Consider the following 13,875-nt stretch of genomic DNA (forward strand, 5'->3'; position numbering starts at 1 on the left):
CAGAAAAGTATTTCTCTTCTCATTTATTTTGGATATGTTTATGAAGTCAGTAGTGAATCTTCTAGTGGCTTCCACATTTTAAAATGTTTGGGGAGGATAAGAGTTCACTTAGACCCAAGCAGTTTCTACCCCTAAGTTATGAAAACCTAAAGGAATTTGTCGGAAAAGCAAAACTTCACTCAAACCCCAATTGGGAAAAGTTTAAATTTTATGCTGTCTAACTTAAATGGCTTTAAAGAGACAGCTTCTATTAGGTGTAAGTTGATATCTGCCCCAGCACCACCACACACACACAAGCACACATTAGATGGGAGCCATCAAGTCATAAACAGCTATTAGTAAATTACGAGATAGTGCTTTACCAGGTACTTTCGGTGTGTTGCCATATGGTCTCTCATACTTCTAAAACAATCCTTCTAGTCAGAGTAATACCCCCAAAGTGACGGCCAATCTTCTTGAGGGCAATCTCAATGCTTTCAGAAAAAGAAAGAATTACAGAGACATCGACTTTTTCACTCAGAAAATTCATGTGCTCTTTCCCCCTGTGGTGATACCCTAGTTAATACCCTTGGCTGATCCCTGTTAATCCAGGGACTACCTGATTTTGGAATGCCTCTTTTTTTGTTACCATTTTTTTCCCTCTGTGCTCTTCACCAACTCTAACAGCACTGCCATTAATCACATCCACAAAATTAACTTATCATTGGTGTGTTCAGTTCCTCAGGGGATGGGGAGGAGGCCGTATTCATTACTCAATGGGATCTCTTTTATGCCAGGTCCAGATTATAAGGAGCTGGATGTTCACCTTCGCAGGATGGAGTCTGGATTCGGCTTCAGGATTCTCGGGGGAGATGAGCCTGGACAGCCTGTGAGTTGAATCCTCTTTATTTCCACCCTTTGGGTTATACTGCATGTGTGTAGCGAGGGGAAACATTCAGTATGATATCTGAAAGGAAATCTTTTAGGATTCACATAAAATTTTTTGAGGTTTGTTTTTTTCCTTGCTCTTTAAGTTTTCAAAACATACCGTTGTTTCCATGCCAACACATCCTTGTAAATCGAGATACATTTCATTAAGAGAGGGACATTGCTCTTTCTTAGAATGGATTGGATTCTTCTTGGATATTTTGATTATTTAATTGTATTGGATCCCTGGTCTCTCTGGGCAGCATCTCACAGATAAACATGCAGTATGACAGAAGATATATGGGAGGAGATGACTTGGAACAGCAGAATTGTGTATGTTTTCAACCCAAACTACAGGAGAGGGAAAACGCAGGGATCAACAGAAGTGACACCAAGTTCAAGGCAGAATCTCAGTCATATCTAAATTTGGGGATCACCGTGAGAGGATGTTCATGAAGTCAGCATCAACTGGCACAATATTAGGAATTTGGGAAGGGCTGTGGAGAAATTTTATAAATTATTATACATCAGGGTTAAAGCATAAAATAACAGTATTAGTTAACATACAGAAAACAAAGTTAGACAATGAGCATGTATTAAAATATCAGTCACAGCATATTCATTGTAAAAGATGTGTCTTAAATAGTATACAGTGTGGCTAAGTTACGTTCATAAAAGGTTTGAATAAATGGCACACCGAACCAACCCAGGTGCCATACCCCAACCTAGTTCAGGCAAGAGACCAATGCTGTAAGCCTCAGTGTTCTCAACTGCAAGATGAAGATAAGACTAGTCTTCTCTCATTGAGTTGCTTTAAGAATTAAAGATGGTTACATAGATAAAGCCCTGGATCACATTAGAGGTTGAGTAAATGTTTACCATCATCATCTCTCTTATTGATAGATTGTCCCAGAAGATAAAACTGGAACCACAGACAGGCAGACATCTTCAGGAGAAAAAAAAAAAAAAATTAACCTATAAGTTCGAGGAATCTGTAAAAATTAAAACTGTCCAAAGTGAAGTAGATTGCCTTAGGGAGAGAATGAGCTCCTTCCTAGGAGAGGTATTCTTGCAGATGAATGAGAAATTGACAGGAACCTGAGAGGCTGCCTCCATCATTTGAGTTAAGTTGGACCAGATGGTTAATGAGGCCCTGACTATGGAAAACTCTGGGAGGCTGAGCTTGGACTCCAAGGGTGAGGGTACAGGTTCTCAGTATGGCCCAAGGGGCTTACTATGGACCACAAAGACACTCTTCTACCAAAGGTACAGAGATTACCTTTTAAGAAAGGCTAGAACACTCTGTGGGCTGAGGCCAAATTCTTTATTTGTAAATCTTTATTACACAGCCGTATGTTTAAAAGACACCAAATGAAAGAATGAAAACAAAACTGTATCCAAAATAAAATAAATGACAATTTAAGGTGATCTTCATAACATTTTATGAGATACTGGGCCACTATAAGCTGAAACTTTTGTAGGATATTTCAGGTAAATCTACCAGAATCCATTGCACTTTTACTAACGTAATGCCTCAAACTTAACACTTGAAGGGGTCTTCCCCTATTTATTCCAGAATGCACTGATTAACATGCTTTTTAAAAAACCCTCACCAATCTGGGAGTTTCTTGAAGCAAGGGTCATGTTTTGCTGGTGTTTGTGTCTTCCAAGGCAGCACAGAGCCTGGCACAATAAATATTTGTTAAGTAAAATTGAAGAGAGTCCTCTTCCCCAAGCCAAAACTGTTGAATGAGCTTCTCAGAGCGAAAAAAAAAAAGTGATCCAGAGTGTACCTATTTTGAGGCCTCTAAGTTCTACAGGCTCTGTAGAATTAAGGTGGCCTGATTCTAGCAGAGCACACCTAGGAGCCTTACAGCATGCTTTGTTAGCTCCCCAACTACCTGTTGCTGCACACCAGGTAGTTTCACATTTTTACCACCTCCGAGTCCCATCTTCTCTTGAAAAATACCTCTAGCCACGTGGAGCTTGCCTTACTAAATGACAACAGCTGGCTAGAACCAAGCAGTGGTTCCTTTTAGCCTGAGCTTGGTTACAGTTCCTCAAAGTGCCTAATGCCTATGCTATTTATTGTGTTTGCTGCCTTTGAGACTCTCATCCCAGAGGATTTACGTGAAAGAAATTGGAAAGATGAATATTTTGTGCCAAAGGATTCTTCAAGCCAGGACCAGATCGTGGTTTTTATGGTTCCTGAGCACAGAAATAGGATCAGGTCTCTTTTCTTACATATAAATACAAGTAAAAGATTAAGCTTGTAAAATAAATGTAAGGGGAAACACCAAAGTTCCAATCTTCCCATAATGCTGACTTCAGTCCAGTCTTTGAAATATAAAATTCTTACTTTGCCAGACTCCCCTCACTTCCGTAGGCTCATACTTTTCCCACTTTATGAATAATCTAGCAGCACATTCATAGTTGCATATTCTCTTCACGTCCCCCCCTCTTCAGAGGTAGAGGGAATTGTATGATTGAGACATAGGAAGAGTATAGCACCAGCTAGCTCAGGAAAGGAAGTCAGAGTCCTCACTGTGTCACAGTGGGTTAAGGACCCAGCATTACTTCAGCTGTGGCACAGGTCACTGATGTGGCTCGGCTTAGCTTCCTGGCCTGGAAGCTCCCATATGCCCTGTGTGTGGCTGATTTAAAAAAAAGAAAGAAAGAAAGAAAGAAAAAAGAAAGAGAGGAAAAGTCTAGCTGAACTTGGCCTATGTTCAGTTGACCTAACTGAACATAGAAGCAAGAGAATTGTTACCCACATTAAACACATATTGCTCAAAATGAAGCTCAAGTGTGTGAATGCAGCCATGGGCACCACTCAGCCTCAGGATAGCTTTCTGCCAGTCAGCACATAGGTTCCCTGGTTCCCAGCTCTTCTGAACTTTTGGCTTTGCACTGCAGAGTCTATTCTCCCCTCCAGTGGGCAGGCATCCAGTTTTTATGATAAGCCTTCTCAGATTACATGTTTTACTGTTTATCCTCATTGTATTTATTTAGATTTATTCTGGTTTATTCTTTCATATGAATGATTTAAGAAACACTCCGGCTGCAAGTTACAATTTTGATGGTTAAACCATAAAGTAGAAGCTGAAATCTCCCTAAAGCATGCAAAACAAGAATATAATGTCTTAAAAACCAGAATGTTGCACCTCCAAAAGACCATGTCAGAAAGAGTGAGTTTACCATAGAGGTCTCCCATTTGCCTTTCCATCCTGCTTCCTTCCACTCTGAGTCCACAGATAATATACAAACAAAATGCTCTAGCCTCATTTAATGACTGATATGCTACAAAAGGAGAGGCACGTGAGGTGACTTGGTCCCCAACCACAGGAGGTCTCCTAAATTACATCAAACAGGTTTCTGCCTCCATGTAGACAAAATGGTATTGACATCTCAGGGTGTACATTAAACACGACAGCACGGCTTTTGGCAAATAATGAAGAGCAGGACCCCAGCTCAGACAAAGCATATGGGCATTTTTCCTGCAAAAGGCAATATTTTTCACAGTTAAATAACAATAGAAATAGAAAGAAATAAAAAAATTGCCACAAAGGAATGAAAATGGGATTTCCAGCTGTGATCTGAAAAGAGACGGGAAGGCATCAAGATGGAAAGGTTTGGAAAACACTGCAGTAAAGAAAGAGCTGTGTGGAGAAAAACCGTTCATAGAAGAAGAGAGGTGTTGATAGACATAGGCCTTGGCACTCGAGTCTGGGGCAAACTTGCGGAGGAGTTTCAAAAGGCAAGAGTCTGAAGTCTGCTTGCCACCTTGTCAGGTTGCCATGAGCTATATTTATTGCAGATCAGATCTGCTGGGGTTAAACTGACATTAGGTAGTGTGGGAAAGAATTATAGGATTTAAAAGGACTGCAAAGGCGATCTTGGCTTTGTTTCTTATTTGTTTTTTTTTCTCTTTCTTCTGTTAGTTTTTTCCCTTGGCTTACTAGGATATCAGCCTCTTGAATTGCTGTGAATGTGAATTGCTGTTATTTCATATTAAATACTTCACTTTGTTCTGTCCCCTCACAGCCTATAAGATAGAGTTGTGGAGGTTTGATTCCTTTGCTTTTTAGAGAATGTAGCTGAAAAGGGATGCTAGTCAGTAGTTTGGGGTAAGAGGTCTTTCTTGATCTGTTTTTTTGCCGCAGAGCTTTCCTTCAGGGCCAAAGTAATAGAGGCAGGATAAAGAACCCCTCTAAAAGCAATGAGAAAACTCATGAGTGGGGCTAAAGGGTCCTCAGAGGTTGAAGGATCCAGTGAGGACAGAGGGAGGCAATGAGTGTTGACTGGCAAGTCTCACTGGCCGTGGTAGCCAGGGGTCAGCAAGACCAGATGGAAAGTAGCCTGATATGTCAGGGAGCCCAGACCATGCACTCGGCAGACCTGGAAAGTGGCCAGTGTGAAGGGGCAGGGACCTCAGCCCAGGTACCAGAGGACAAGTCCCTCCGAGACTTGGAATGTGACCAGTGAGACCATGGATTGTGTGGCCATTGGACCAAGTGAGAATACTCAGAACCTGGCTACTCAAAGTGTGTTAAATCTACAGACCAAAGCACCCAGCACCCCTCCTGGGAGCTTGTTAAACATGCAGAATCTCAGGTTCCACCCCAGGGCTATAGAATCACTCATCACTCTCCACATAATGCAGAATTCTTTTTTCACAAACTCACAGAATGATTCATGCACACCTAAAGTTTGAGAACCACTGACTTAAAGGATCAGATATCCTGAGGCATGTTTTTAAGAGCTTAGGAGAGCATAAGGTGGAAGCCAATGTGAGTTACAATGCAAGAAGGAATCATAGATTATCTAGTCCCTGCAGTGCAATGGCAGATAGGAAATAAACTAATCAAATGTGTCAAGTGTACAAAGCATATTTGAATTAAAGAGGAAACAAAACTTGTAGGTTATTTTTTTTTTTTTGCTCCACCTGAATAGAGGGACACACAGGGCCAGCTTTTGTCACCAGTGAAATACAAGGCACAAAGGTATAAATTGGCCAAAGGCTAAGGAACAACTGCAGCGTGAGAGCCAGAAGCAGTGACTGCATGTGGCCAGCTTCTTCCTGGCAAAGGCAGCAGTTCCTAAAGGAAGGAGCAAGTGTAACGCATGTATGTAGCTCTGGGCAGGCAGCTGTGATACCTCTTCCAGTTCACCATGCTCAGCTCAACTTTGGTTTGTTTCATAACTATAGCAACCTTTTTTGAAACAAGGTAGAAGGTGGATTATACAATGTAATTACACAATAATATATGTGTGTGTGTGTGTGTGTATACATATAATACCATACAAAATTATATTGAATACACTATTTAGAAAAAAATATGTAAGATTTGATAGAACAAACTAAAGTTTGAAGACTAAAGCTTCAAGATGTGTCCAGGGAACTTCAGTCTTTGCTCACATATCAGCTTCTCCATAAGGCCTGCTCCAACCTGCCCAACCACCTTGGCCACATAGCTGACATCCACCTACCCAGCACCCCACCTTGCTCTATGTCTTTTTATTGTACATGCCTGCTGGCTACAACATAATTTTTACTTTTTTTTTTTTTATTTTGATCTTTTTAGGGTCGCAGCTGCAGTATACGGAGGTTCCCAGGCTAGGGGTGGAATCAGACCTGTAGCTGCTGGCCTACACCACAGCCATAGCAACTTGGGATCCGAGCTGAGTCTGTAACCTACACAACAGCTCACAGCAATGCTGAATCTTTAACCCACTGAGCAAGGCCAGGGATTGAACCTGCATCCTCATGGATACTAGTCAGATTCATTTCCACTGAGCCATGATGGGAGCTCCCATAATTTTTACATTTATTACTGTCTGACTACAAGAATGACTCTATAGGACAGGGAGTTTTGTTTATTGTTCACTGATGGATTCCTAGCACCTAGAAGTATCCTTGGACTCAGTGGCTATTTGTTGGATAGATGAATTAATTAGTGAGGGAGAGTACTTCATATCATAGTTACATAATAGAAAAACAAATGTTTTACTGAGACTCTTCTTTTAATGGATGATATTAAACTGGTAACACAGAAGGTAACTTCAGGAGTTTATCTCTGCTGTTTTCCTATAGCAAGAGAGGAAGGAGAATTTTCCTGAGTGAAATGGCACCTTTAATATTTTTGTGGAGGGCCCAATTTCAGCAGTAGCTCTCTCAGTTCTAACCTATTTTTTAGTTCGTTTTCATCAGTTAGAATCAGAACTGTAACTTAAATTTGGTAATTACCCAGCTAAGACGTTCACTAGCGGTTTTTTTTCTCTATAACTAGCTATACACTCTCCCACTGAAGCATATAGGAAATCTAAGGGTTGAGGCATTTTCTTTGGGCTCACCCAGCCAATTGCAGATTTTCATGGGGCAGTGGAGAAATATAAACATTCATTTTAACTGGCTTTTGCACAAAGCACTTACTAAATCTTTGAAGGGCTCCTTAATGGGTTGAGTCTTTTGAAGAAAAGATTGGAACATCTTTAGAAGGAAACTCATAAATTCAGGTTGGCATGACAATAAGGGAAAATGGAGACTATCAGAAGTGTGCCTGACTGCTGGACGATAGCAAATGGGCACAGCCCAGCCAATCCAAGGCAGAAGGTGTGTTTCCTGTGAGAACAATAGTGAATCAGTCATCACAGCACCAATATTCAACATGGAAGCAAACCTACTCCCCACCCCACCCTACCCCCCAGGCACAGGGAAAACACAGCTGTTGTGGTGGAGAATTCATTCCTGAGAATAAAGAGAGTTAGTTATTCAGTGGCCTAAGGCTATAAAGTCCTGGGATGGGGGGGGGGACTCTTCAGACCACAATTTTGCATATACCTGAGAAGGCCTGGTCACTCTGTTGATGAGCCACACTGAGCAGCATGAGCAAGTAAGAAGGAATTGTCTGCTGCCAGACGTGAAGACATGCAAGGCTGCAGGTCACTGTGGAGCAGCTCTGCAGCTTAGCTAGAATCCACAGATCTGAGATTTGAAAGTAATTAGTGACTGAAAGAAATCAATCTGTGAGCAAGGGATCATTTTATAAAGGCTTACAATCCAACCTAGACTATTATCAGACTAATGGTATGCCGAGGCCAGCTCAGCAGGTGAGGGCTGAAGAATGGGTGCTGTGAAACTTAAGGAAAAGGTTAAGATAAAACAAGATACAGAGGCATTTATCTTAATTAAAGGTGGGAACCAGAGGACTCAAGATCTCAGGGACCAAGAGCGCGGCCTCAAGAAACCACACTGCTTTTATTGTGCTTTTTAGGATTACATCAAGTGAGGAGGGGGCTATAGGTGCAGAATATAGGAGGTTTTTTTATTATTTTAAAAGACACATAGCTGGTAGCTGGTTAAGCTTTTATTCTGACCTTTAGTCATTTAATAATCATTAGCATTGAGGAAGCTTGGTGTCAACTATCCATGCATAGCATCTAGAGAATCACCACTGTGCTTCTGCAGACAGCGTGCCTATCTGCAGCAACCCGGTGTGCCTAGGTTTGCAACTCAGTTCTCCTTGCTAATGCATATCCTGCTAAGAACCCCTCATAAACCCCTTGGAGCCATGAGGCTCATCTTCCTCTTATTCTTTAGAGGACAAATCATGCTGTGCAAACAGAGTGCCTATCTGCACAGGTCCTGGATGCCTAGACCAACACATTATGTCTCCATTCAGCTGACCATATGAATAACTTAGGCCTTTAGGTCTTTGTTCTTAAGCTTAAGTCATTTACAGCACTGTGACTGTTTTTCAAGCGGGAAGATGGGGTAAACAAAGCAGGACAAGATGGAGTTTTCAGCATAGAAAATAGAAGCAAAGAGGCTAAGAAAATATTGCAGAAACATGTCTCCCGACAATGGTAACCACTGCCTTGAGATGCTGTGGCAAAAAAAAAAAAAAAAAAAAAAAAAAAAAAGCTATTCTTTTGAACTCTGTTGTCTATGAGTTGAAAAAATTGTTTATAGATTAAACAGCAAAAATAAAATATGTAATGCTATTGTCTTTCCTCCAAGAAAGGAAAAATGCCTAATTGGACACTAATTGAGTGTTTCTAATGGGAAGTGGGAAACCTTGCTTTATGCCTTTCATCACAGTCCTTGGTTCAAGGACTTATTATACCTGATGTGTTCCTCCATGTTTCCTGGTATAGTAACCACCTAAACAGCAGAAGTATTGCAGAGGACAGGCAGAACTAGGGACATCCTTTGTGTGGAGGACATGCTCTAAGAAAGTATTCAAAGGAATGGAGCGAAAATTTGGATATTTGACTGAGTTTTTTAAGTAGGTCAACTGACCAGGAAAGCCAACCATGAGTTTTGCCTTATTTTGTTTTTCTCTTTACTGCCAGCTTTTCAAAGCAAAATCAAAAATCAAAAACCCTTTGAACCTTTCTCGGAACTTAATAATATACAGCAGCTGGTTTCCCCCTGACATTTTTGGAGCACCACCTCTGTGCCCTGAGCTGAGTTAATGCTTCCCATGCATCATTTCCTTCATTTCTCCCAACAATTCCATAAAGCAGGTCCTATTATTTTATTTCCCCGTTTTGCAGGTGAAGAGATTGAGGCTCACAGAGGTTAAAAAGCCTTGCCCAAGCCAAACACAAATACAGAAGTGGAGTGTGGATTCCGTTCTCAGTGTTTTGTTTGTTTGTTTGTTTTCAGTTCAGAGCGCATATACCATGGCCAATAGCATCAGATTATTTGGGGTTAAAGGTGATAATTTAGCACACTTAACAAGTGTCCCCCAAACTTTATGGCCATGTTTTGAACTTCAGCAGCGAGTTCAGAACATTTATTTCTCTAAGAAGGGTAGCAACTTGGAAAAGTTAGAAGGGCATCCTATCAGCCTCTCATTTTTCTTACTTAATTTTTATTAAAGTATAGTTGATTTACAATGTTGTGCCAATTTCTGTTATACAGCAAAGTGACTCAGTTATATATATGTTTATATCCTCTTTTATATTCTTTTCCTTCATGGTCTATATTCCAGGAGATTGGATATGATTCCCTGTGCTATCCAGTAGGACCTTGTTGTTGATCCATTCTAAATGTGGTAGTTTGCATCTACTAACCCCAAACTCCCCATCCATCCCACTCCCTCCTCCTTCCCCCTTGGCAACCACAAGTCTGTTCTCTATGTCTGTTAGTCTGTCTCTGTTTTATAAATAGGTTCATTTGTGCCATATTTGAGATTCTACATATAAATGATATCATATGGTATTTGCTCTTTCTCTTTCTTTCTTTTTTTTTTTTTTTTTTTGCCTTTTCTAGGGCTACTCCTGCGGCACATGGAGATTCCCAGGCTAGGGGTCTAATCGGAGCTGTAGCCACCGGCCTACACCACAGCCACAGCAACACAGAATCTGAGCTTCATTTGTGACCTATACCAGAGCTCACGGCAACGCCAGATCCTTAACCCACTGAGCGAGGCCAGGGATCGAACCTGCAATCTCATGGTTCCTAGTCGGATTCGTTAACCACTGAGCCACGACGGGAACTCCTGTTCTTTTTCTTTTTGACTTACTTCACTTAGCATGGTAATCTCTAGTTGCATCCATGTTGCTGCAAATCCAGCCTCTCATTTTTCAGTTTTCAGTACATGCTCAAATTTGGGGCAGAGGATAGAGTGAGAGAATAAATCTTCCACTGAGTTACTAGATAGATAGACAGACAGACAGATAGACAGACAGGAAAAATAAGGTTTGAAACATAAATGTCCTTTCCTTCTCACCGCTTCTCTAGATTTTGATTGGCGCCGTCATCGCCATGGGCTCGGCTGACAGAGACGGCCGCCTACACCCAGGAGACGAGCTCGTCTATGTGGATGGGATTCCAGTGGCTGGCAAGACCCACCGCTATGTCATTGACCTTATGCACCATGCAGCCCGGAACGGGCAGGTCAACCTCACTGTGAGAAGAAAGGTGCTATGTGGAGGTACGTAACTCAAACCAGCAGTAAGTCGGGGTTTAGGTGGGGAGATGCTTTTCTGAGTCATGGTCCGGACACTTGAGATAACATTTTAAATCAGTTTCTATATTATATGAAGGGAAAAACCAACCTAGATATTCTACATGTAGCTATGATTTTGAAAGCCTTGCCCAGGTCCAACACAAATAAAGAAGTGAAGTGTAGATTCTGTTCTCGGTGTTTTGTTCTGGTTTTTTCAATTCAGAGCCCATATACCGTGGCCAGAACATCAGGTTTTCACCCCAGTAGTGCATTTCCAAGCAGTCTTTGGGGCTGACATTTTCTATAGAGTCATGAAAAATTTCTAGGAAAGCCCGGGGGTAATTTAAGATGTGTATGCTCTTTGCTTTTTAGTAGATGCTAGTTATAAGAACATTATAGTACTGAAATATAAAGCTTTTGAAAATGTTCCTTATTGTGTTTACAAACCAAGAACCGCAGCATTCTGATACCATAATAAGGCAACTAGGAAAGAAAATTAGCTTCCTTTATAGAGCCTGATAAAAGGTAACAATAAAACGATTACCTGATTTAGAAAAATATAGCTGTACGTCACTCTGAGAAAACACAATTCATATAACTCCAAAGTTATGAAACAGATAAAGTAGAAGTAATTATTCCCTTTATAACCATTTTCTCAGTTTCATAAAAGAACCCACCAAGACATTTAAAAGTCATTCCTCAGAGTCATGATATGATTCAATTTATATCGCTTCATCTTAATCCCCTCAAAAGATTTATATTTGTAAGGAATACATCTGTTACAAGCACCACACTTTTTTATGATCTGAGCTCTCAGTAACATTTGGAATAGAGTCCCAAACTGCCTGTGTTTTGCCCTGTGAATTACAGGCATGGCAGTGCCAAAGATATCCTGTTGTCCCCTACCCTAGTGGCCTGCTGACCTCTCTGCTTAGCCCCTGACTGCTTCTCTTACAGACTGATCAAGCTGGAGTTAGGAGGGACCTTAGAAAGAGCAACATCAACTCTCATGTTATAGATGAGGAAACGGAGACCCAGAGGGTCAGGAGCTCGCCCAGTGGTCTGCAGAGAGTCAGTGACCATGCACAAACTCTTAACTCCCCAGCCACTGCTTCTTTCTGTATGTCATTTTGAGCACCCCCTCCGCATCTCTACCACTGATCCCATGTCCAATGAATTCAAAGATATTAGAACAACTTTAGCAAATGTCACTCCCTAACATAAGGAGTCTTACATATGTGTTATTATCATAACACATTTGAGTCCATAAAAGGGCCACCAGCTAATCACAGGCTATGAATGCCTCAAGAGAATAAGGTTTATTAGCTAAACTAAATATCCTTTTCTATTTGAGTCTTCTAGAAAATAGACTTTGAGCAAGGGCAGTCATTTAAAAGGGCAAGTCAGAAGGATTGTCAGCCCTCACCAGTAGAGACCGATGTGTACCTTGTATCCTATGGAGCTTTTGCTAAGAAGTGCCATTCATCTTCAGAAATTCATGGCAGACCACTTGACCCAGTGAAGTAAAACACCTTGAATTATGCCTTATCCTTGGGTGAGATGCCAGGAGGAAGACAGTGTTTGCTTGGTTAACATTTAACTGTCTCTCTCTCCCTCCAGAGTGATTTTTAATAAAAAGTTTGCCATGCTATATATTCTGTAACCCAAAGATAAATTAAAAAGATACCTGATTTACAAGGAAATACACTACAAAGTGCAAAACCAATGCACCAACATAATTTCATGCTCCCCTTGCCACCAGCTGATTATTGCAAATTAAATTTTGTTCTAATCAACCCAAGCTATTGGAATGTACGCCAATTGCTGCAAAAAAATGTGTTCTTGCAATTCGTGGATCATGTGACTTCCGTGAAGATGCTCTTTGCTGCAGTTCTCACCAACTTTACTCATTTAGGCTTTCAAGTGCATTTCAAGTACATTTAATTTTTGAAAATGTTCTGCTGCAGACTGCTCATTCACACCAAGAGAATTTCCAAGTTAGTTCAGCCCACTCTTCCTTGAAGGCTTCATGAGTATTGAAAACGATTAAGTTCAGCAAAGGATACTTTGATAGTATAAGTCAATGCCTAGAAATAGGATGGAACAGATTTTAAAAACGAGCACAGGAAGACAGCTTTTCTTCATAGCTGCCATTTCTCCAACAGTGAGAAGAGATAGCTACAAATGGATATGACAGTGGAGATGCCATTTTAAGGGTTCTTATCATCATTATTCCGCTTTCCTAAGCAAAGTGAGAGGTGCAAGCCAGGCTCATGATGAGATAGTTCAAAGCCAAGGGGGAATGAGCAGTCAGATTGTGAAGAGACAGAAGACGAGCAGTGTCACCACCTTCTTGCACAGAGGAGCAGTATAGTAGAGAAAGGACTGGAAAGAAGGGAGGTCATAGAGATTATACTCTTCAGCCTTATGCTTGTCTCAACTTCTGCTAATGTCCTGTCTCACCTCAGAGACACTGAGCACTGGTTTTCTTATTGATGCTTTAAAAAAAAATTATAAGAGATACAGATACAGACTGATTAGCTCCATTGGGCAAAAATTAAAATAGCACAAAAACCTGCTCCAAATGTTAACATAAAAAAATGTGTACACACTAAGGATAGAAGGCAGATTTTCAATTAGGCAGTGGCAAGCTAGATCCTCAAAAGTGTGAAATTGTGGAACGAAGGATGAAAACATCCAGTAATGTATCCAGTTGTGTTTACCAGATACTTTTAGAACATATCTTGCACCTTAAACTAGTTTTGAGAGAAGCATTATCCATGCCACCAGCTCTGATATTTAGTTGTTTTTCCCCCCAAGGATAGTAGAAGAGTGGCTTTAATTGTGACACTGAAAGTATAAATATTTATATGTTTAGTAGCTCAGCTTTGAGACGTTCAGCATAGTGACACATTATTTTGAATACATACTCTTCAACTGAGAGAAGAATGTCTCAGGAATTTCCTAAAGTGTAAATCTAGAATTGATGTGAAAGGAAGTTTTATAACTT

General features: G+C 40.8%; 1 protein-coding gene across 36 annotated transcripts in view; it reads left to right on the forward strand.

Moving 5' to 3' along the window:
• Positions 1-13,875, forward strand: part of MAGI2 (membrane associated guanylate kinase, WW and PDZ domain containing 2) — a 1,324,949-nt gene that overhangs the window by 1,160,747 nt on the left and 150,327 nt on the right. For all 36 annotated transcript variants that reach the window (XR_014816024.1, XR_014816026.1, XR_014816025.1 and 33 more), the window contains 2 exons: positions 777-868; positions 10,658-10,850. Coding sequence is in view for 32 of the 36 variants with exons in the window: in XM_021102528.2 (XP_020958187.1) it covers positions 777-868; positions 10,658-10,850 (285 nt within the window). In the remaining 4 variants the exon portion in view is untranslated. The remainder of the gene's footprint in view (positions 1-776; positions 869-10,657; positions 10,851-13,875) is intronic.

This window comes from Sus scrofa, chromosome 9 (assembly GCF_054392235.1).
Source record: "Sus scrofa isolate SSC_HxYL_T2T_F1_AM1 chromosome 9, Sscrofa_HxYL_maternal_Yorkshire_Landrace_v2.0, whole genome shotgun sequence".
Lineage (NCBI taxonomy): Eukaryota > Metazoa > Chordata > Mammalia > Artiodactyla > Suidae > Sus > Sus scrofa.